This window comes from Crocodylus porosus, unplaced genomic scaffold (assembly GCF_001723895.1).
Source record: "Crocodylus porosus isolate Cpor-Errol unplaced genomic scaffold, CroPor_comp1, whole genome shotgun sequence".
NCBI classification, from domain to species: Eukaryota; Metazoa; Chordata; order Crocodylia; family Crocodylidae; genus Crocodylus; species Crocodylus porosus.
Window position 1 is genome coordinate 32,696,390 of NW_017728910.1, and position 22,677 is coordinate 32,719,066.

A 22,677-nucleotide genomic window follows, 5' to 3' on the forward strand; every position below is an offset into this window, starting at 1 on the left:
GATCTGGAACCAACTTCCAAGAGAAGTGGTGCTGGCTCCTACCCTGGGGGTCTTTAAGAGGAGGCTAGATGAACACCTTGCTGGGGTTGTTTGACCCCAGTACTCTTTCCTGCCATGGCAGGGGGGTCGGACTCAATGATCTGCTCAGGTCCCTTCCGACCCTACAAACTATGAAACTATGCATGCAAATATAGGATGAGGGGCTTTTACCCCCCTACTGATTGTGGTGGGGAAGAAAGGTTCATCTTATATTGGAGTAAATATGGAACTAACACCTGTGTATAAACAGAACATTAACAGAACTGAAATGAGAAAACTGAAAAAAGTGCTAAGTGCAAAGTTTTTATGCCACCAGTGTGCCTCAAACCCAATGGAGATCATCCAGCAAGGAACAGTCTAAGGCAGCATTTCTCAAACCCATGGGTTGCAACCCAAAAGTAGGTCACACAAGAAGATATGAAAGAGTCGTGAACAAACTTTAAAAATGCTTGGAACTGGGAAGAGTAGGAGGAGGTCAGAGGGTGGCAATGCATTGGGGGGCGAGGCACATGACTTCCCCTCCTCCCCTCAATTTGTGCAGCCACACAAGGCACGGAGCTGCAACCTGGTTGGACCAGCATATGCAGGAGCCACGTTCACAGCCCAACAGGACCCCATGCCAGCAGGTACTAGCACAAGAAGTAATGGATGACATGGGGTGGACCACATTGTCCTCACCTCCTCCCGCTTCCAGCCACTTCTACTCCAGGCCACAATTCTAACCTACTGCCTAGCCCAGCCACTGCCACCCCTCCCTTCGGGCTACGACTCTATCCCAGAGGTGACATGGGGCAGGGGCAGCACAGGTGGCTTGAGGGAAGCAGTGGTTGCACCATCCTGGTCATGGCGGTGGGGTAGAGCTGTGGCCTGGCACTTGAGCAGTTGGTGGCACAAAAAGGGGATGGCAGCTCAGGCCACTCACCCATTACTTCTCACACTGCTATAATTGCAACTGGAATAGGTGTCTCAGCAGTGTCAGCAATGACTCTTGCTGGCCCCACCCTCCCACACCTGGTCCCACCCACCAGGCCATGGAAGCAGATTCTCCCCATGCTGGTCTGGCCAGGCGATAACCCCATGCCCACTGTGGGCACACAAATCTGGGGTGAGGTACATAACCCCCCTTTCCCCATACATAATGGGGAGCTGGGGCTAGCAAGTTGTTAGGGGCACTGGCAGGGCTGATAGGGTAGGGGGCTGTGGGTTAGGACTCAGGAGCACCAGCAGGGCCAGGAAGCTGAAGGTTGGGAGTGATGGGGGCCTCAAGTCCATAAAAGGTTGAGAACCACTGGTCTAAGACACTAGTCTGAAAACAAGCAGACCTGGTTCCTCTGTCCAAGTTATCAAGATGTGAAAGGTTAAATGATTAATTTTTTAACCTAGCCCAGTGATAAGTGTTTAGCTTGCCAGTTACTGTTTAGTGTGGTGCTGGACACAGTCTGGCAGGGAAGAGAGGAAGAGAATCCATGCGGTGCCCTAACAGGAATCAGAAGGCAGCAGGGCAGGCAGGAGAAAGGGAGGGAGGGGGAATGGTGATGTGGGAATAGTACCCATAGCCCATGAGATTAAAGAAGGAAAAAAAAAATGGACAGCCTAATGACTCATTAAGCAATTAGCTGCTTGTTCACAGATGTTCCCTCCCTCCCTACACCTGAGCTGTGTTATCTGGCAGGGCTTCACCTGAGCTGTGTTATGTGGCAGGGCTTGCCACAGCCCTCCATCCTTCTCTTTCCTACCCCATCCTACTTCCCCCCCATCCTACCCTCCCCCCATGGGTGTCAAAGGGCATGGGGAAGGGCTTCCAGCAGCAGTTCTGTCCAAGCTGCTGCGTTATCCATTAACCAATATTATGCTTTGAAAGCTTTTTAAAAAGCAAAACACCACAGAAAACATAGGAGCATATAAACTGCATATCAAGCTCCTGGAAGATTAAGATGACAAGTGGAAGACTCAGTCTCAAAGACTTTTGTTTTGGTTTAAAATCAGGGGTATCAGAGATACAACCCTTTGGCTGGATTCACCATACACAGCCCCATCATCCAGCACCAGATGCTGTCCCTGAGTCTGAGCTGGCCCACACGCCATCAGACCAGCTTCAGCAGCAGCACCCACTCTGGGATTTGTACTACAGTAGGTGCCTACTCTGGGACCCATGCTGCATACAACACCCACTCCAGCTTGTCTGGGATTTGCACTGCATGAAGCTCTCGGATCTGGCCTGGGGAGGCAGGGCTATCCTGTGTGACACAGAACCCAAACCAGCTGGGGGAGGTGGCATATGCTGCACAGAGCCCAAACCAGCTGAAGCAGGCACTATATGCAGCAAACATCCCAGGGACTGTGCTGCATGAAGCACCACCCATTCTGGGATCACAACATACAAGTCCTGGACCAGGTGCTGCTGGCCTGGATCTGGCAAGATGGGGAAGAGAGGTGGAGCAGGAGGTGATTCACGAGCCCAATCCAGTCTATGGACCAGCCTGGGACCAGGATGGATGAGTCTGACATCTCTTATTTAAACTGATGTGGTTTATGAGCTGTGAAATAAAAAAAAACTTGAGAAGATTTTAAATTATCTTCCATTGTCAGGGTAACAACTAAAGTTAATTAACATCCAAGCATTCTGTTGAAACTACACTTTAATTAAAAAAAAATTCTTAAAACAAAACAAAACTGAATACAGGTCAGCAGTGTGCCCTTGTTGCCAAGAAAGCTAATAGCATACTGGACTGCAATACCAGAAGCACTGCCAGCAGATCAAGAGAAGTAATTATTACCCTCTACTCTACATTAGTGAGGTCACATCTGGAGTACTGTGTCCAGTTTTGGGCCCCCCACTACAAAAAGGACGCGGACAAGTAGGGGAGAGTCCACTGGAGGGCAGTGCAAATGGGTACGGCCTGGGACACATGACTTTGAAAAGAGGCTGAGGGAACAGCTTATTTAGTCTGCAAAAGAGAAGACTGAGACGGAATTTGATAGCAGCCTTTGATGGAGCTACACTTCTCAGTGGTGGAAGATGACGGAACAAGGACCAATGGTCTAAAGTTGAATCAAGGGAAGTTTAGGTTGGCTATTAGAAAAAAACATTTCCACTGGGAGGGTGGTGAAGCACCAGAATGGGTTACCTAGAAAGGTGGTGGAATCTCTATCCTTAGGGACTTTTAAGGTCTAGCTGGAATGATCTAGTTAGGGATAATCCTGCTCTGAGCAGGGGATTTGGCCTGGATGACCTTCAAGGTTCCTTCCAACCCTAATTTTCTACAATTCTATGATTCTAAACTGGGGCAGGCAACGCTTTTTGGCCAGAGTGCCAAAAAAGCTACAATGTCTACCTTGGAAAGTGCCCGAGTGCCAACATGCTGGAGCCTGGAACAGCTGTTTGCAGTCTCCTGACTGCAGCCAGCACACGGGACCCAGTCTGCTTGCACCAGGGCTTGCAGTGTCCCAGCTGCCTGCTGGGAGCACTCTGGGCTCCATGGCTGGCAGCAGCTGCTTAGACCCCGGGCTGGCAGTGGTGTGCCAAGGAAAATGGCCTTCTGTGCCATGTTTGGCACCCATGCCAGGGGTCACTGACCCCTGTTCTAAACAAAAAACACTTTAAATAGTTAATTAATTCTATCAATCTACAGCTGCACTGGATGCAATATAAGAAAAGGCTTATGCATGATTCTGGTGTAGATCAATCAAATTAGGTCTATACCAAAATCCTAGATTGCTCTTTTGGCTTAGGATGAAGCAAAAGCTTCAGTTTCAGCTTCCTCCTCCTTTTCACTGTCTAATAATTTTACTACTTTCCACATGTAACACTGAGTGAAGGCATATCTAACAAGCAAGTCCTCTGAACTGTGGCCTCTCAGTGACTGGCTTACAAGTAAGGGCTGGAATAAAAAAACTTAAATTCCTTCTTTTGAAAGCTGCACTACAAATCAGCAAGCAAAAAGAAAGCTCAGATTTCAATTTTTCAGGCTGGAGAGTGAGGAGAGATTGGCGATTGATTGGATGAATCAAAGACCTTGATTTCCTGTACACTCCTTAACTGCAAGGGCAGCTCACTGGCCCCAAAGCAATCATTTCTGGATGGCTCCCAAAAGCACTTATTAATATTGCCCATTTACTATGGTCAGTGAAAATAAATACTATGTTGTATTTCTAATCATTTCTGCAAAACATCTCATTTAAAAAAGAATGACATTCCTAAACCCTTATGTTCCAAGAATCTTTCCAACAAGGAAGATGATGCAACTTTTCAAAACTGACAAAGAGTTTACCAACACAAAGAAGTTCACCAATTTCAACACACATTAAACAACCAAAAAGGAAAGATTTAAACCATCAACATCATTTTTGTTGGACTAAACGCTTTAGCAGAAGCTTTCAACAGGTAACATATCCTACAGTAGGATATATTTCGGCAAGAATTTACTATTGATGTTAGTCCCCTAAGTGGTGGTAGAAATGAGAAACACCAACAAAGACTTGGATTTAGGTGGCCAGTAGCTTTTTAAATACTACAGCTAGGAGTGCACCGATAGAGATGTTGGGGGCTGATATGGATCGCCAATTTTTAAGGAGACATATTGGCTGATACCAATCCGATTTCCAATACAGCTGCGTGCAGCTGGTAAGTCTGTTGTAGTAGAAGAGGAGTGAGAAGGGAAGGGGCATGGCGGGGTGGGCGCAGATCAAGGCCCCTGAGGTTAAGGAGGAATAAGGCTGGAACTGGGGCAGGGCAGGGAAGGACAGAGCAACAGCTTGTCCAGGGGCTGCAGGGGGGGCAGCTCCCACCGCTGTGTGCACCCCAGAAGGGCATGGGGAGGGGAAAAACACGTGTGCTCCCCAGATCTGCACAGGGTGGGGCAGGGCGAACTGCAGCTATGGACTGGGGCCAGGTGGCAGCAGCGCTGGGAGGGGAACAAAAGGGGGGGCTGCAGCCACCCTAAATTTTCCTGTAGCCCCCTTGTAGCCCCTCCCAGTGCCACCACCACCCACCCTTAGTGCAATCCAGGCCCAACTTCAATCCCCTCCCCACCACATGCCGGGAAGAGCCTGGCGCAGCCCTGGCCCCAGCCAACGGCTGCAGCCTGCCCCGCCCCACTCCCCTCCCCCCGTGCAGTTGTGGAGAGGCATGCCCACCCCCATGCCTTCTGGGGTGAGCGCAGAGGCAGGAGCCGGTCTCTCCCCACCCCGTGGCTCTGTCCCACGCCCCAACCCACCCTGGCTGGGCAGCACTGGTCCCACTCCTTCCCTCACTACAGGGGGCGAATATCTGCCCCCCCCCCCCCACGGTCCTTCCACCACAACAGATTTACCAGCTGCATGCAGCTCTCCAAGCTGCTGGGCTGTGCTCCTCACTGCCTAGGTGCTGCGCTACAGCTGCGTGTATGCATGGGTATTTATCAGCCAAATTACTGGCCACATCATGCTGATTTCCAGTACAATCAATTTTCTTTATATCGGTGCTGATACAATATCGAACCAATGTGTCGGTGCACCTCTAACTACAGCACATAGATCTGTTCACAGGATTTTCACAAATTAAGCTTATCCTTTTTAGCCACAAACAATGGAGCTGCACCATGATAGAACGGTCTAATATAGATAATTAAAAATGTAATGTTAAAAAGTAAAAGGAAGCTACATAAATGCTTACACAAATTTTGTTTATGATATTCCATGCACAGTGAAACTTACTGTTTTAGTTCTTCTTTGAAAAGTTCCAAATTGCTCTTTTTCTTTTCTTTCTCCCCTTTTTTCAAAGGCTAAAACAAAAAGATATACCAACCAGTATTTCAGAACGACACCCAATGAAAATTTATTAAAACAGGGTTTGCAACCTATATTTTAAATTGCTTCCAAGCAACATTTATCTTTGATCCACAGATTTCCAAATGAGTAAATGAAAATTAAACTGTGCAATCATTAAGATTAATTGGTAGGTGAAACAGAATTAAGAAAAATACAGAATTTAAGATTCTATATGAACTTTAACTCTGCCAGCTGAGTTCCTATGTTACAGTATAGCCTTTATTGTATCCTCAAGTTTCCACATTTTATTCACAACTTATGAACATTAAACATCTTGCAATGCATTTTGTCTTGTATATTTAAACATTTTCACAAATGTTTCCTGCATCCTTGGCAACTTAACCCCTTATGTTAACTAATACATATTTTTATTTAAACACAAGCAATACATTTGAGCAGAATTTCTTTTCTTGGTTTTTACTTACCATGGAGAGAGAGCTCTGAGGAAATTAATTTGTAGGTCAAATTTTCAGAAAAATGCTCAAATTAAATTAATAATAAAAGGTATTCTAATATGTCAAGCTTTATTTGTTTCACAGCATATGCATTTTACCTGACTGTAGGGTGAACCATGTCATCTCCTGTCACATTATTTGCACATCACATAATTTAAATGATTTTTTTTCATATAAACCAATGTAACAAATGTTTATCATATTACAGCTGTAGAAAAAAATTCCTACGGCAACATGGCAACAAAGGGCTCAGAGGACAAGATGTACTGCTGCTGCACTATTAGTAGTTCTATTTGTAATAGTTTCTCTTTACCCGCTGTGAAAACCTACATAGTTATTATTCAGTATTATACTACTATGATATAGCATGTAAAATTAGAAGTTCATAATTTTCAACACATGTATTTCTCCACACTAGCACACAGAATTATAAATGCCTGACACACATTTAGAGCTATATTTAAGAAATGTAACCATGTAATGAATATGATAATGAATATATGCTTTTATCACTCTTTCCAACTCAAGTGCTCAGTTAAGAACTAACGTATTCCTAGCAGTTCCTAGCAAGGTTGAATTTTCAGGTTTGTTTGTTTGTTTTTAAAGCAACACAGAAATCAGACCAAACAATGCACATATTAACTAACAGAACAAATCAAAAACAAAGAAAATAAAAGCAGGACCTCTTATTTATCAAGTTCTTCAGCTTATTGATCATAACGTGAAAGAGTGAAGAAGACTTTGCTCGAACAAAAACAAATAAATAAATAAATGTTGAAAGAAAAAACAAATGAGAAGCTTAAAATCAACCTAAAATTGAAAGTTTCTTACAGTTTTGATCTAAAAACAGGTGGTTATGATGAAAACTATTTTGGAATATTCACATGCTGTGGTGCTAACCAGTAACAGTCAGATCTGTTTTCCTGTTAAAACTATAAAATGTTACTGCATAATAAAGTTGCTTTGATCAAAACAAATGCTATAAAATGCATAAAATATTTCCTTTGCAAAAAAATCAAATCAAAGTATCATTTTAAAGATCTTTGGGATATTAGCTTGACTATGTGCTGTGATATCTACACTGACTTCCTGTTCAGTTTTAAGCAAATCACCAACAGTAATTAAAAATAGATGGTAAAAATAATGATAAAACTACTCCGTGGGATGAGTTTATACACACCTATACATATGCATACACATACCCCTCCAGATCAGTTTTGTGTATTAAAAAGAAAGTATTTTAAATAAGGGGGGGGGGAGGGACTTACAGGCTTTTTGGTTTCTATCATTAGAAGGGATGGAGGTTTCTCATTAGATGGTTGACTTTGTTGGTTTTTTTGATCTGAAAATCGTGATGAAGGTTTGTAGATTTTACCTCGTTTTTCATCTGTTTCATGGTCCTCTGAAATTAAAAAACAAAACCAATTAACAAATACTTTACTAAGTTTAAAGTTTAACAAATCAATGACAACTAGTTATTTGTTTCCTATCTTCATCCCCACAACCTGTAGCCTAAAAATACATTTATTCAAAAAGAAAAAAAAGTCAAGATGAGATGCTATAATGGAATCATGCTCTCTGCAAGGTAAGTACAATAGTTAAGAAACACTTTAAATAAGTGCAGTTGGGAAACAAAAATAATACTTTTATTTTAATAGAAAAACAAATTATTTCATTAATTTGCTAAAGAGCTATGCAAACAGCTCCAAAAAAATATTTATTAGAGTTATATCCTGCCCTATCCAAAAGGATCAAAGCAGTTAAAAGCCAACCACTGTAGACACAATTCTCCAAACAACTCCTCCTCCAAAACCAAAGAACTCCAAACCTTCCCATCACCACACTTCCCTGCCCAAAACCCTACACAAGCAAATCCTCCCACTAATCCCAATCATGGCTCCCAACTGCCATTCAAATCCAGTTGGAAACCTTTTCCCAACCCTCCCTGCAACTCTCCACCTCATTCCCACCACCCTGCCTCAACTCCAAGGGAAATCAAAGTCTCGAGAGTACAGGGAGCTACTTACTAACAAAGAGATACAATATTTACTTTAAAATAAAATCCAAACCTCAGCTTTTCCTTTTATATTTACCTACAGCTTGCTGGGGTAAGTGTTGCCAAAATACAACGCAGAAAATTCAGACTTACCACTCTTACTTTTGGATGCATTAACAACTCCTCCTCTCACAAATGTTTTTACTTTATTACCATCACTTCCTTCAAAGGCAGCAAGGAATTCTTCATAAATTTCTGCAGCAGCCTTCTCATCCTCCTACAGCGCAAATATAAAACTTATTAGAGGTGCCCAATACATCAGTAAATATCATATCCGCACCGATAAAAGGCAAATTGACATTATCAGCAATTCGCTTTATTTTGGCTGATGTAGCCAATAATGTCACTGATAAACGCCCGTGCACACAGACATTGCCAGGAATGCAACACAGCAGTTTGGAGAGCAGCATCTGGCCAGTAAGTTGGGGGCAGGGGCAGTGGGAAGGAGGAGCAGATCGAGGTCCCCATGGTGAGGGAAAGAATGGGCTCGGGCAGAGGAAGGCACTGCCTAGCCAGGGCAGGGAGAGACATGGGACAAAGCCATAGGCAGCTCATCCACGAAGGTGAGGGAGGCTGGGAAAGGGGGGGCAGCTCCCAACACTCCGTGTACCCTGGGGGAGGCATGTGGGGCATGTGCCCCCATCCGTGCACACGGCAAGGGCGGGCTGCCCACTGCAGGCTCTTCTCAGCAGCGGGGAGGAAGGAGAGGCTGAGCTAGGGCTGTGCTCAGGGCAAGCAGTGGCAGCACTGGGAGAAGGGGCTACAGGGGGGGATACGATGAATCTTGGGTTGGCCGTAGCCCTGCCATAGGCCTCCTCCCAGCACCACCACCACCACCCATGCCAGCCCAACTCTCCCACTAAGAGGTTAGCACAGCCCCCAGCCCCAAGCGCACAGCTCACCCTTGCTCCATGCATAAATACAGTGGCACATGCCCCCCATGCCTCCCCCAGGGGTACACACAGCAGCAGGAGCTGCCCTCTCCAGCCTGACAACCTGCCTGCAGCTCCATCCCATGCCCCACCCTGGCAGCATTTGGCCCTGTGTCCCAGCTCCACTCCCTCCCTCACTATGGGGGCTTTGATCTGCACCCCATACCTCTCCGCCCATCCCCCCTCAACAGACTTACCAGCCAGACGCTGCTCTCCAAGCTGCCAAACTGCATATTGGCAATCAGAAAGGTATCAGCCAATATAGCTGGTTAATAATCAGCCGTTGGCCAAAAAAAATCTTTACCAGTGCACCCCTACTTTTAATTATTATTACAAAGTCTGAGACACAACTATTCTTAATCAGCCATAGGATTTCTTCTTTTATTTTCTAGAGTTCAAGAATTATGGGTGGCCGCATGACCAAATTATGTCAGATACATTTTCCTTTAAGACCAAAGGATTCAATTTTTCAGAGCAGAAATGTTGAAAGGCTATGCCCATAGGAGTTGCACAAACAGCTAGATTTGTATAATCAAATGACTGTTCATTTAAAAAATGCAGTTGCTTTAATGGTCTGCAATTTAGAAGACTAAAGATAATGAGCACAAAATATTAGAAACCCTGGTTACAGTAGCTTCATTATACAGCTTTACCTTCTTTTTTAATTCCTCTTGTTCCTTCTTGCTTAAAGTCCTCTTGGCAGCACTCATTTTGCCAATACTGAATGCTTTAAGTTTGCTTTCCATAAGAGGCTGCAAAAGGAAGAGGAAAAGCAAAGCTTAACTGAATTTTTTAAAAATAATTCTTAAACACCTTTTTTATTTAATTCTAGCAACTAAACCAATGCTTTACCTAAAAGACTTTGCCAATGCTACCTGCATTTAGCTGGAAGAACAGGAAAGCTACCTCAGCCTCCCTTGCAACCTGTAGTTCTCCAACAATCAATAAGATTTTGAAATATTTTTATAATATAACTATTATCGGTACTCAGGTGAGAAGGCTTTCAAAAGAAAAACTTTTAATAACACCAAGAAAACTTAGCTTGGTTATCTACTGTTATATTCTGCACAAACCTTTAAGAAATCTAAGTATGTTTGTGAACCTGTTACATAGGTACACAGATTTTAGGATTTACTGAAGCATAGTTGCTAAAACTCTAGAGAACAACATAATTTATATCAGGGCTATCTAACTGAAGGATAATTTTAAGTAAAGTAAAAGCTTTGTTATCCAGCATGAGTGGGGTAAAGGGAGTGCCAGTTATCTAAAAATTTGCACTGTCTGTAGCGCTTCAAAGGTACTTGGAGCACTTCAAGCAGAGCATCTGTTCATGGCCTCAATGTACCAAGAATGTGACACAAAAGAAAACCTCAAGAAAAGGCAATAAAGCAAGAAATCTAGCCAATCAGTTTTAAAAAAGTCTGTTGTGCTAGCAAAAAAGGTAATGTTTAAAAGAGAAATCAGTTCTAATTTATCTTGAGAAACTAACTTTACACACCCAACATCACTTTAAGCAGAGGTTCCCAAACACTGTGCTGTGGCCCAGTACCAGGCTGAGAAGTGTTGGCTGCTGGGTCATGGCACAAGCACCCCACTCAGACCCACATCTGTCTGCCTGGGCAAGCAGCTTCCACTGCCAGCAGTCACATGCAGGGTTAAAGCTGGTCAGTGGAGCAGCCCCAGGAAGAAGGCAGCCACTCTGTGCGCCCTGTGCCAGTTCACAGCATAGAAAAGGTTGGGAACCACTGACTTTAAGGATCATCGATTCTAAACAAATTGAGCTACGCTTAGTTTAAACAGTTTCTTCAGTGTAACAATAAATGTTCTATCCTCACAACTGTTTTTTCCTGCTCAAATACCTGTTTCCATTGCAAAGAATATTCAGCAAAGATTATTATACCGGCAGTTATGAAAGAAAAGATCTTGTGCTAAGCTTGTTTTGTGGGATGTAACTGAGGGAAAGCAAAACTCTACAGTGCCACTGAACTATAACTGTTATAAAGAATGAGTTTTTAAGTGCTAAACTGAGGCACACTGTCTCACTACAGGACATCACCTATTTATGTTAAAAACATGTGACATGGGAGACTGACGAGCCAAAAGGTAAAATAATTCTGTAAACCATTTCCTAATAAATACCAACAAGTAACACGTATTACCCACCGATGACAGCTAGCTGTGGCAAAATAAGTATTCTTTTAATGAGACACCTATATTCTGATCTTTCAGACTTACATGTGTATCTGCAGATCCAGTAGTATGTACTGCCTCTGGCGCTCTGACCTGTAGGCGAAAGAAAAACAGTCATTCAACATACAGGAGATAAGCAAAAAAAAAACTTCCCCTGTCAACTGCAGTTTTGGAATTTTCATTTCAGTGTCCATCATCATTATTCCTAAAATCATCCCTGGCCTCAGATATTTAAGACTAAACCCTAAGCAGTACAACATACTTACAGAATGTCACTTTTAGGGTAAGGCAGACAAGGATCCAGAGCAGTCAATGTTTTGTGTTCACCATAAACACCCAAATTCTGCCCCTTGGATTTCACGGTGTCATTATCCCTTTCACCAGAATGCTATACTGAACCTGCTTACATCCTGATTGTCCATTAAATGGTACATTATTTGTTTTATATTTGTCTTTAGTAAATATCTTATTAGTTCCTAGCTATCAGCATACTATATTTAAAAACTGGAAGGAGGCAATATAAAGGAGGACCTATCATGAACTTAAATCCTTACTACTGAGATGTATATTAGTTGACAATAATTAGCATCCTAGTATAGCCCAGTAAGAAACAATGTCCTTCTTCTATTAAATTGAATATATGAGAGTTCTGGGCCTATACCTTACAAGAATTATACATATTCAATAGTAATTTTTTTAAAACTTACTATATATAACAGTGGGGAAATATGTGTAACTGTATCAACGCTGCTTCAAAGAAAATATGACAATGTTCTTGGTTAATTCTTTGTTGAATGTCAAACATGCTATCGCACACAGAATTTGAAACACAAGTACAGTACAATGTTCTCCAAAGCATAAGTTTCCCCACTTTATGCCATTACTGCATGCACTATTTTCTAGAAAAGCAGCTCTTTTTGGGGTATGAACAGAATGAAAGGGATAAATTTGTCTTTCAAGACTCAATACAAGTAGTAACTTTAAGAGTAGATTTTGTGTTGCAGATATCAACTAGTGAAAGACCTACAAGCCATTTCACACATATGCAGTATTCATCACACAGTAACAAATGCTCAGTCACTACCACTAGGGCTCACTAAATAATCTGAGTGCTTCAACTGTCATGGCCCAGTTTCATTCCTTGGAAACCCCATGGCTTCAAGGTACGTAAAAGAACTGCTCTTAGGTTGTATAAGCCACTTTATGTACCAAGTCAAGCACAGATCAACCAACAGTATCACAGAGCCACAACTGGTTCCCTCCGGTCTCTTGTGACAACACAGTCCCAAAAACCTATTATTTCAGGCAGAGGAAATCAACAAGAAAAATATGTATTCCAGTTGCTTGTTTTTGGCATCCATAAGATTGGATTATATTAATTTTATTACTGAAGTTCTGAGGGTGAGATTTATTACTTAAGAACAGAAGATTTTAAAATATTTTTCTACACATCTAACATTTAATGCTTTCAGATAGAATGACTGGACAGGTAAGTGAACTGAAACATTGCATTGTTTTTTTCATTTCAGATGTGAAAAGTGGCTCAACATAAAAGAATCTGCAGATCTAGATTACTGATTGAGAGTAAAATCTCTAAAACAGATTAGTTTAAATATTGTAAATTGCTGTGCTACTTCTGGAATCTGTCCGAATTATCTTTTTCCTTTTCTCTCTAAACTTTCTGTGGATATGTGTGCATGTAACACAACAAATATTCAACTAAACTTAAGTGTTGGTGATATAGTGGTTAAATATCAAAATGTATTTTCACCTAGAATATGGTTTAAATATAGATTTCTCAGGCCCCTGTACAAAGGAAAAGGAAGCCATATTAAAATATATAGAACAGAGTATTACGTTGAGACTGCTTCACCTACAGCTAACACATCCCCTTCGGAATACAGTAAATAGGCTTTACAGGCCTCAGCCTACCTCTAATTCAATAAATATTTGTATCTATAGGAAATTTAATATTAAATGTTATAGCAAACCATAACCTGCCTAGTAATAACTCTCCTGTTATTAAAAAGTGGCACACAATTCAGCCTCACGCTGAAATATCAAACCAGCTGGACTCCAACATTAGTGCTTAAACCTTTCTGGAATAAATGTAGTATCTTTCGTCATCACTTTCAATCTACTGTAGTGGAAAGATCACAAACTTCAGTGCTTTAACAGTAAAGCAAAAGGGAGTTTGCCAAGTTGCCTTTTTAAACAAATAATCAAAATTAATCTGCCCTAGTAGCTTTGAACAGAAATCCCACTTGTCTAGAAATACCATGCAAAGAAAAAATTGCCACTATGTGCAGACAGTTCTTAACTGACTCTTGGTAACATGTTATTAAAGTTTAACTTTTATTTTAGATTTGAACAGACAACATCTACAATGTGCAGAGGCATATTACTCTTAACTAATCATTATATTTGATTTTACTGTAAATCATGTATAAGTTAATCTGTGTACACAGAAGAAAAACACATGCAAATCAGCTGGTACACAAATAGCCTCATCTTAAGTAAGGACCCTATTTATTATAGAAAAAAAATCCCTTGTTAAAATTTCAAACAGTTGACATTCTTTTCTCAGACAGCAAGATAATGACATTTATTTGATCATAATAAGAAATACTTAGACACCACAGAACAAAAAAAAAGGTATACACGTATATAAGTCTATGATCTTATCACTACAGTAGACCCTGCATTAAGCAGCAGTAGCTCATGGGGCACCATCAGTGCCAGGGGGTGGGGAGGGGGTGTGAAATATAAAATGCCTAACTTCCAGAAAATTCCAACACTAATGGTGCCCCATGAGTGCTGGTTAACGCAAAATGCACACATAAAATAATTTTAAAGTCAAAATAAAGGTAGGCATACAGATTATCCAGTTTTCTTACTTTTTTATGAATTTCTTCATCATTACCCACTGAGCATTAGCACTTTTCCTGTTCTTTGATGATGTGATACTAAGAAAATGTAACTTGGACACGGAATAACAAGAGCAGTATAGATGAACAGGCATGGAAAAAATTTTGCTAAGAATACATCTAATTTTCAATCACCTGTATACATTTGCCAAGACACTATCACTTACATCTAGGTACACTACTAATCTTTAAGGAAACTACCTACATTTTTACCATCACCAAATCCTTTCCAAAGTAAGGGTCAACACTTCTTCAAGTAGGGTTGCACCAATAAAGATGTTTTTGGGCATATACTGATTGCCAATTATTAACAAGCCATATGGGTCAATACCAATCCAACTGCCTATATGCAGGCCAGCAGCAGCTTGGAGAGCAGTGTCCAGCTAGTAAGTCTGCTGGGGGGGGGAGGGGCAGGGGGAGGAAGCAGAAGGTGGGCCCCTTTGGAGAAGGAGGGAGTGGGGCTAGGACAGGGGCATGCACTGCCTGGCCAGGGTGGGGCACAGAGCCACAAGAGGCTCATTTGGGGCATGGAGAGGGGGAAGCAGATCCCACTACTACATACACCCCCAAGGGAGCCATGGGCTGCATGTGCTCCTCAAATCTGCACGAGGCAAGGGTGAACTGCCGCTGCAGGCTGGGGCCGGTGGTAGCACCAGGGTCTTCCCAGCTGGGGGTTGGGCCAGGGCTGCACTTGGGGCAGGTGGTGGTAACACTGGGGTGGGGAGGCTATGAGAAGGGATCCATTCCCACCCCCCACATGTCCCCTCCACCCCACTCCTGCTCATCGCAGGAGCCTTGATCTGCATCCCCGCACACCTCTTCCCTCCCTCTACGCCCCCCCCACCCAAAACAGATTTACCAGCCAAACGCTGTTCTCCAAGTCACTGGGCTGGCTGCATGCATGCTGCAGCTATGCACATGTACTCAGCATTTATCAGTGACATTATCAGCCACATCAGCCAAAAGAAGCCAACTGCTGATAATGTCAGTTTTCCTTTTATTGGTGCCAATACAATATGGACCACTGTATCAGTGCACCTCTAGCTTCAAGAATTCAAGTAAGTCTATAAAAGCAAAGAATTTTGCATATTAAAAGGAAGGACATGCCACCACGATTTAAAAATATAGGGGGGAAAAAAGTGTCACCTCCATTCAAATATCTTCTCTATACCCCTTCCTACACTGTCATGTGTTCTATGAAATGTCTCTATTTGTAAATTAACTCAAGATATATCTCCAGTAGAGTGGCTATAGTCACACTGCCTCAGTGACATGCAGGTATATCCTAAACAAAACAAACTTCTTCCCTGATTGCATTCTTCCCTTCATATTTCATTTGACAGTAGTGCCTGGAAATCTAATTCCAAGGATCAGTGATCCATGGCTCTATACATTGCATAACATAATAAAGAACCAATCTCTGCATCCAGATCTTAAAAACTAGGTGGATTAAACATGCAAATCTTAGTTTGTTACTATTTTAACAATACAGTGATCTTATTTTGCACAGTGAATAAAAGCACAGAAGATTTGAAAAATACACTTATCACATTTAGAGTAGGCAAGCCTCAGCCTAAAGTATCGTCTATATGTCCATACTTTTTTTTTTAAGTGTTCTGAGCTTGTAGTTTTAAAAGCTACTTTCCAAACACAAACTGATGCAAGATTATCTTCCTAAAGTGCGTTTTTACAAACTATAGCAAGTACTCACTATCAACATTACAGAAAGGTCAAGCTTTTTGTAAAGAATGTATTTGGTTCCCTAAACTGAGACTCTATACCAGGCTACTTTTCAAAACACAGGCACTCAGCACTTACTAAAGGGCCCCTAAAGGGCAGCTAAACCAGTAGGATGTTTTGGTATTTTCAAAATCATTAGCTTCAGTAGAAGCAGGGAACTCTCCATCCTCTGGATCATGGTCTATGTGTAAGAGGTCTAGTTAGGCGCCTGATAAATCCACTTGTAAAAGTCCTGCAACCATTACACCAAGACCTTGGATGTATACATCTAGGTGAGAGTATGGAGGAGTGGAGGCTGCCCAAGACCTACCATCCCCACTTTAAACCACTGAGTCAGAATCTAAAGGCCAGACCGAGTCCAGACATTCAGTGCCTCGATGGCTGTAGATTCTGCTAGAGAGCAACAGATAAGAACTGCTGATGACTCTAATGCCTCAATGAGGGCACACCTGTCACAGCAATGCGCCTTAGCCTTTCTCCAACTAAGGAGCAACCATAGGCAGTGGGGGCTAGGGTTCTGATGTGCCCTATACTTGCCTTACTTTGGAGATTACAGCGTTGTGGTGTTTTATAGAAGCTACCCCACCACAAGTAGCCCCACGACATTGCCACCAGGTTCTCCAGTTGGATGCAGTTTACAGTCATACCCAGGACCACATTAGCTTCAACTGAATGAGAAAAAAAAAAAAAATGCAGCAAGGGTCACTGTCCTGACAAGAAACTTAGCCACCCCTTCACTAGATACTGGCATTACCATCGAAATTCTGTCCATAGCTGCTTCTTGGAGGCAGCTTTCATATTATTTTCAAGCCAGCCCGAGACATTTGAAGTTCTGTCACCTCTGGGACTGCTCAGAGAGAGAAGAGCTCTGTGTCCTCTCTTCCTGAATGCTGAAAAAATTCAGACAATGGCCTTCTTACAAAGTTTTAAGTTGCCTTTATGCTTTCCTAATCACAAGGCTCAAGGCCTTGAGAGGGTCTCAAGTCACAGACTAGGGGGGAAGCTCTAAACTGCACCAGCTGTCAAAGATCTAATCTGGAATCACCAAGGTACAGGAACAAGCCAGTCATGCCACCAACTCAAAAATAAGGCAGCATGTAAATCAGTGTGCTGGCTCTACCTACCAAGGAATTAGGATTCCACAAGAATAAACCTTGCAATGTCAGAGGGATGCACAGCAGCCACAAGAAAGACTAAAACTCTGGTCTCTCATCTGTTCTGACTGTCCTCCATCCTCCTGGCTATTGCCAAGAGAAAATGGTTGAAAAATAGAAAGTTAGGATAGTTCTCTTTTGACCTCTCTTCCCTGTGAATAATTCCAATGCCTATCAATCCTATTCTTCACAGCTTCCCAAAACTTAGAAGTCATAGGACAATAACATCATAATTACTGGAAGGTTTACAGTATGTCACAGGGCTCTGCGTAACAGCATTAAAACTTAAGTTTTGTTCATATTGGTAGTCTACAGAAAGACTACAAATAACAACAAAGGCACTAGAACTTCCTAAAGGGGCGAGCAATAATTTTGGGTGGAGGGCCATTTACTGAGTTTTGGCAAGGGCCGCATGACAGGCAGCCAGGGGCAAATAAATATTAATTTTCTAAATTTTTCAGGGGCCCCATGGGCCGGACAGAATGGCCACACGGGCCACACCTGGCCCACAGGCCACATTTTGCCCACCCTTGGCCTAAGAACACAACACTGTATCATTCCATGCTTGGAAAAATATGTTTAAAGTTATTCAGAATAAATGTTTATATATAAATAAAAGTTTTATTTCTGGAGAAGCTAAAAGTTTAGGTTTCAAAGCTCACAAGGGAAATCTTCTCAGTCACTGCTGATAAGTGGATTTTTCAAACCTACCTTTAGTTTTAATCTCCCCCCCATCCACATACCTGTCTACAATATATACCTCTCAAAGTAAGCATAAATCCTGCAAATTAAACTTTGTACCTGAAGTGCTTACTATTTCACTGTTTAGTTCAGTATCGTTTATAGAACTTAACAAAGGATGGAAAGTAGTTTCTTCTGAAATACCTGACACATTACAGCTATTCTACTCCTACATTTGTGAGAGCAAGAAGCAGCTGGTATTCAGTCTTCTGCTGGTAGCTTTTACAATCCCACCAGCAAAGGAGTGCAGACTTGCCTCTCCTGTTCTTGCAGCAACACAGAGAGAGTTATATCATCAGTTTCACTGTCCCTTAGGCTGCTGACAGACATCCAGTCAAAGGTGCAATGGAATCTTATCTGCCACGCCTCCTGCCTTCTGCTATGCCACACATCCATGGCAGGACATGAGATTTTGGGATTGGTGATCAAACTCCAGTGATGCCCTACTGGCAAATACAGAGGAAAGCCCAGGATCATAATCCTGGGCTCTTTCTGCACCGGCAAAGGTGTTCAACAATTAGCTGATTGTTGGTTGGCCAGTCTGAGCCTTAGATCAAGACTGAACTATGACCTAAACCAACCAGAATACAGTCCCTGCCAGCTGACAATCAGCTGATCACAGGTAGTATCAGGAGCGCAATAAGGCTACCCAGTGTGATCCTGATGCTTCTGAGAATTAGCTCACAGGAACCATACTATGGCCAGTTTGGGCCCCAAAGCACTCCCAAAACTACCAGCAATCAGCTGATCATCAACACCCTGCCACATATTCATTTTAAGGAGCAATAGAAACCAGCCACAAATTTTACACATTTTTGTGCAATAATTTTGTGGCTGGCTTCACTTTGGATATGCCTGGGTGTGTGACTGGGTTACAATTTAAGAGGCAATTAACTGTTTAATTGCGTCTTAAGTGTAATGTCTTTCAGGGCCCTTTGCATTTTATACCAAACAACTGCAATTTTCATAGATTTTCATTTACCATTCCTCAGACTTCTTAACTAATCTGAAAAAGTAGCCTACTCACAAACAGCCAAGGGCTATTTTAAGCTTTTTCTTTTTTTTAGTACACTGCTTCAGTTAAAGCAGCCTAAAAAGTGAGCTTCATTACCTGATGGCATAGTGAAGATATTCCAACTTTTCCATGAAGAAAGAGGAAAAGCTACAACTATAGTACTGATAAATATGTTTTCCTTATTTTTCTTGGACCACAGACATAGTACTCAGAGTCCAATTGACACAACTGCTGTCCCTACTAATAATGTAGCAGAAAATTTACAATACAGTTATTTTACTAATTCTCAGAGGATATTCATCTATTCTGTTTAGATGCTTGATCTTTCAGATGCAGATCTTACTATCACAACCTGGGCTGTTTGTCACTTCAAGATTACACTATTGCAACACACTCTTACGTCTTTTAAAGTGTTGATACTGATAGAGAAAGTAACTGCCGAATTAGTAAGCAGGACAGAGAACACAGACCACTTGCACTCCAGGCCCTGCAGCAATTACTCAAGGGGTTTACAAAGAGATTTTAAATTGCTAGGTTGTATTTATAAAGATCTTATTTCAATCTTTGAGTAGGATTAGGAGATTGTTTCTGGCCAGTATTTTAATCTAAGGGAAAAGTGACTAAGATAAGGTCCACAGGCAAGATGACCTAGCCCAAAGAACCAGGTCTTCTGGCCCTAGGGGCTCCATACAAGTCCATAAATTAGGCAGCATCTCAAGCAGCAGTAGTAGTAATTACTGCAGCTCCTGAAGCTGCAGCAAACAACACTACCACTGCTCATCCTGCCATCAAATTTCTGGACCATGAGAAGTGCCACAGGCTGGATCTGGAGCCTGGAGTCATGTCGCCTGGCCAACACAGCTGGAAATTTGACAACAGGAGGAACAGCATCTGCCTCACCTCTGGGAGCTGCAGAGCTGCAGCAATTAACACTGTGCCAAATTCCAGCCACACAGGCCAAATGAAGCAGCTCTGCACTCTGGATCTGGCACACAGAATGGCCCAGCACCACTCACCTGGCTCATGGGGCTAGATCAGCTGCACATCACTGCCCTAAGGAGTTACTGATATTTAGTGACATACTTGACTGAAGGATTAAGTTGACTATATTTTGTTCTACAATTTAACATAACTGTTTGGGGTCTGTCTAAGCCCTTTTGCCTAAGCCCTTTTCATTGCTCTAGCTGGAAGGAAATACACTGTGACACATCAGGAACGAAGACTAAATCTTATAATGCCTAGCAGGTGCTATTAATGCATATAAATGTCAGAGTACTCCTATTGCCCAGGAGTCAGGATTAAGATACACTCTGGCTGTTCATCAGGACACAACTCTAATTCTATTCCACTTTCAACACTGGCCTCTGACAAGCAGATACCATCACAATATCAACTGCATCAAAACAGAACTTCACCTCAGGTTTCAGCAGATAAATAGAATGATAAAGTACATTTTTAAATAAAGATATTTGACAGACAATCTTAGCTCAAAACGTTATGCTACAGGCCTCCTCTCAGTTCTTTCATTTAAGATGTTCACTTCACCTTTAAGAATGAATAAGCCAGTCACACAGGAAAAATGCATTAAAAATAATAAAAATATTACTTATTTCTGTTCTAGTATAGTCCTTCTGCATCCATGTGGATGCAACATAAACACTGATTAAATGAAGTCAGAATTAAATCAAAACATTCAGGCTATGAAGAGTGTATGTGCCTTCAGTAGAAGTGCAGTAAATAACACCATGTGTCTAATCAAATACATTTTCTTGGAGGACACCACAAAAGCTTATTTGACATTACATTTTACCTATCCACCAACAGTAAAGAAAATAAGCTCTTCTGACCAGACTTTCTTTTCAGTTGAGTTATTCTGATGTCAGAGGCCATGATGGCCGTTTGCAGATGTTAACAAAAAAAAACCCAAAACACTTTACCAAAAGAAACAGCACATTACTTTAACCCGGCTCTGCAGCACCTGTCCAGACTGGATGCTTCAGCAGGGCTTTTTGGCATTTTTAGCTAAAGCTGATTCAATCAGCTATTAAAGTGCCAAAAAGCTACATTAAAGTGCGCGACTTACACAGACATCGGGCGAGCTGGGTCCAACTAAGGTGGTGCCTCTTCTGGGCATGCTCTTGGCTAGACGCAGGAATGCGCTGAATTTAAAGTAAAGCACTTTTTTTTTAAACATCTGCAAACAGCCTATGTGCCTAGTAAGAACACAAAAGATGTCACGCTGGGCCAGATTACAGGTCTATCTAACCCAGCATTCTGCATCTTACATTGGCACAGAGTAGATGCTTAGAGGAAGAGTGTTTATGCAGGGACTATCCAGACTGATCTGTCCCCTATCCTTCTACAATAAAAGGACTAGGAACAGCTAATTTGGAGGTTGCAGCCCTACCATTGTGTTTAATCCCCACAGATGAACCTATCCTGCATGAATCTGTCTGATCCTTTTTTGAACCTGTGTAAACTGTCAGCCTTTGCAGCATCCTGTGACAATGAGTTCCACAATGTAACTATACATTGCATGAAAAAAACTTCCTTATGTTTGTTTTAAACCTGCATCCTAATAATTTTATTGCATGTGACCCAGTTTGGAAAAAGTGGTAAATGATGAGGGGTGCACCAATACAAACTGATGGGACCAATACCGATATCCAATTTATAAGGAGGCGTATCAGCCAATATTGATTCAATACAACATGGAGAACTGCATGCAGCTGGTAAGTCTGTTGTGGTGGAAAGCGGGGGGGAGGGGGGAAGAAGGGGCATTGGGGGCAGATTAATGCCATGAGGAAGAATGGGGCTGGGCAATCCAGCCAAGGCAGGGCAAGCACAGGATGGAGCCACAGCTCATCCAGAGGGGACAGAGAAGGGTGGCTCCCACCACTGTGCACACCCTGGGAGTAGACAGGAGGGGCACATGCCCCCAGATCTGTACAGGTGGGGTGGGCTGCAACTTCAGGCTGGGGCCAGGGCTGCATTTGGGGCAGGCAGCAACAGCGCTGGGAAGAGGGTTATGGGGGGGCTGCAGCACCCCCCAAAATTCACTATAGCCCCCTCCCAGTGCCACCACCACCTACCCCAAGCACAACCCAGGCCCAAACCCCACCCCAAGGGAAAAGCCCAGTGCAGTCCTGGCCCCAGCCCACAGCTGCAGCCCAACCCACCAACGCCCCATGCAGATCTGAGGGCACACACTCCCATCTACTCTCCCGGGGTGCATGCAACGACAGGAGCCACACACACACCCCCACCGCTCACACCCCAGACGAGACACAGCTCCATCCCACACCCATACCGCAGCACTTGCCCCAGCCCCTCTCCCTCCTTCGCTGCAGGGGCCACTGACCTACATCCCCATGTCCCTTCCCTTCCCCTCCCCTTCCACCACAACAGACTTAACAGCTGCATGCAGATCTCCATGCTGCTAGGCTGCACTGTGGCTGCATGCATGCATGGGCATTTATCAGCCAAATTATCGGCCTCATCAGGCCAATTTCCGATACAGTCAATTTTCTTTATATCAGTGCCAATTTGATATCAGACCAATGTATTGGTGCACATGTATAAATAATATGTGAATGAGCGGATCTCAGATTTTGAAGGGG

General features: G+C 42.7%; 1 protein-coding gene across 6 annotated transcripts in view; it reads right to left on the reverse strand.

Annotated features, from left to right (window-relative positions):
* The window catches only part of U2SURP (U2 snRNP associated SURP domain containing), an 80,048-nt gene that overhangs the window by 55,098 nt on the left and 2,273 nt on the right, over positions 1–22,677 (reverse strand). For 5 of the 6 annotated variants that reach the window (XM_019532968.1, XM_019532967.1, XM_019532964.1 and 2 more), the window contains exons 2-6: positions 11,526–11,573; positions 9,944–10,042; positions 8,452–8,575; positions 7,571–7,704; positions 5,734–5,801 (exon numbers count right to left, since the gene is read on the reverse strand). In XM_019532968.1, the coding sequence (XP_019388513.1) occupies positions 5,734–5,801; positions 7,571–7,704; positions 8,452–8,575; positions 9,944–10,042; positions 11,526–11,573 (473 nt within the window). The remainder of the gene's footprint in view (positions 1–5,733; positions 5,802–7,570; positions 7,705–8,451; positions 8,576–9,943; positions 10,043–11,525; positions 11,574–22,677) is intronic. The other variant, XM_019532969.1, reaches the window with a different exon arrangement.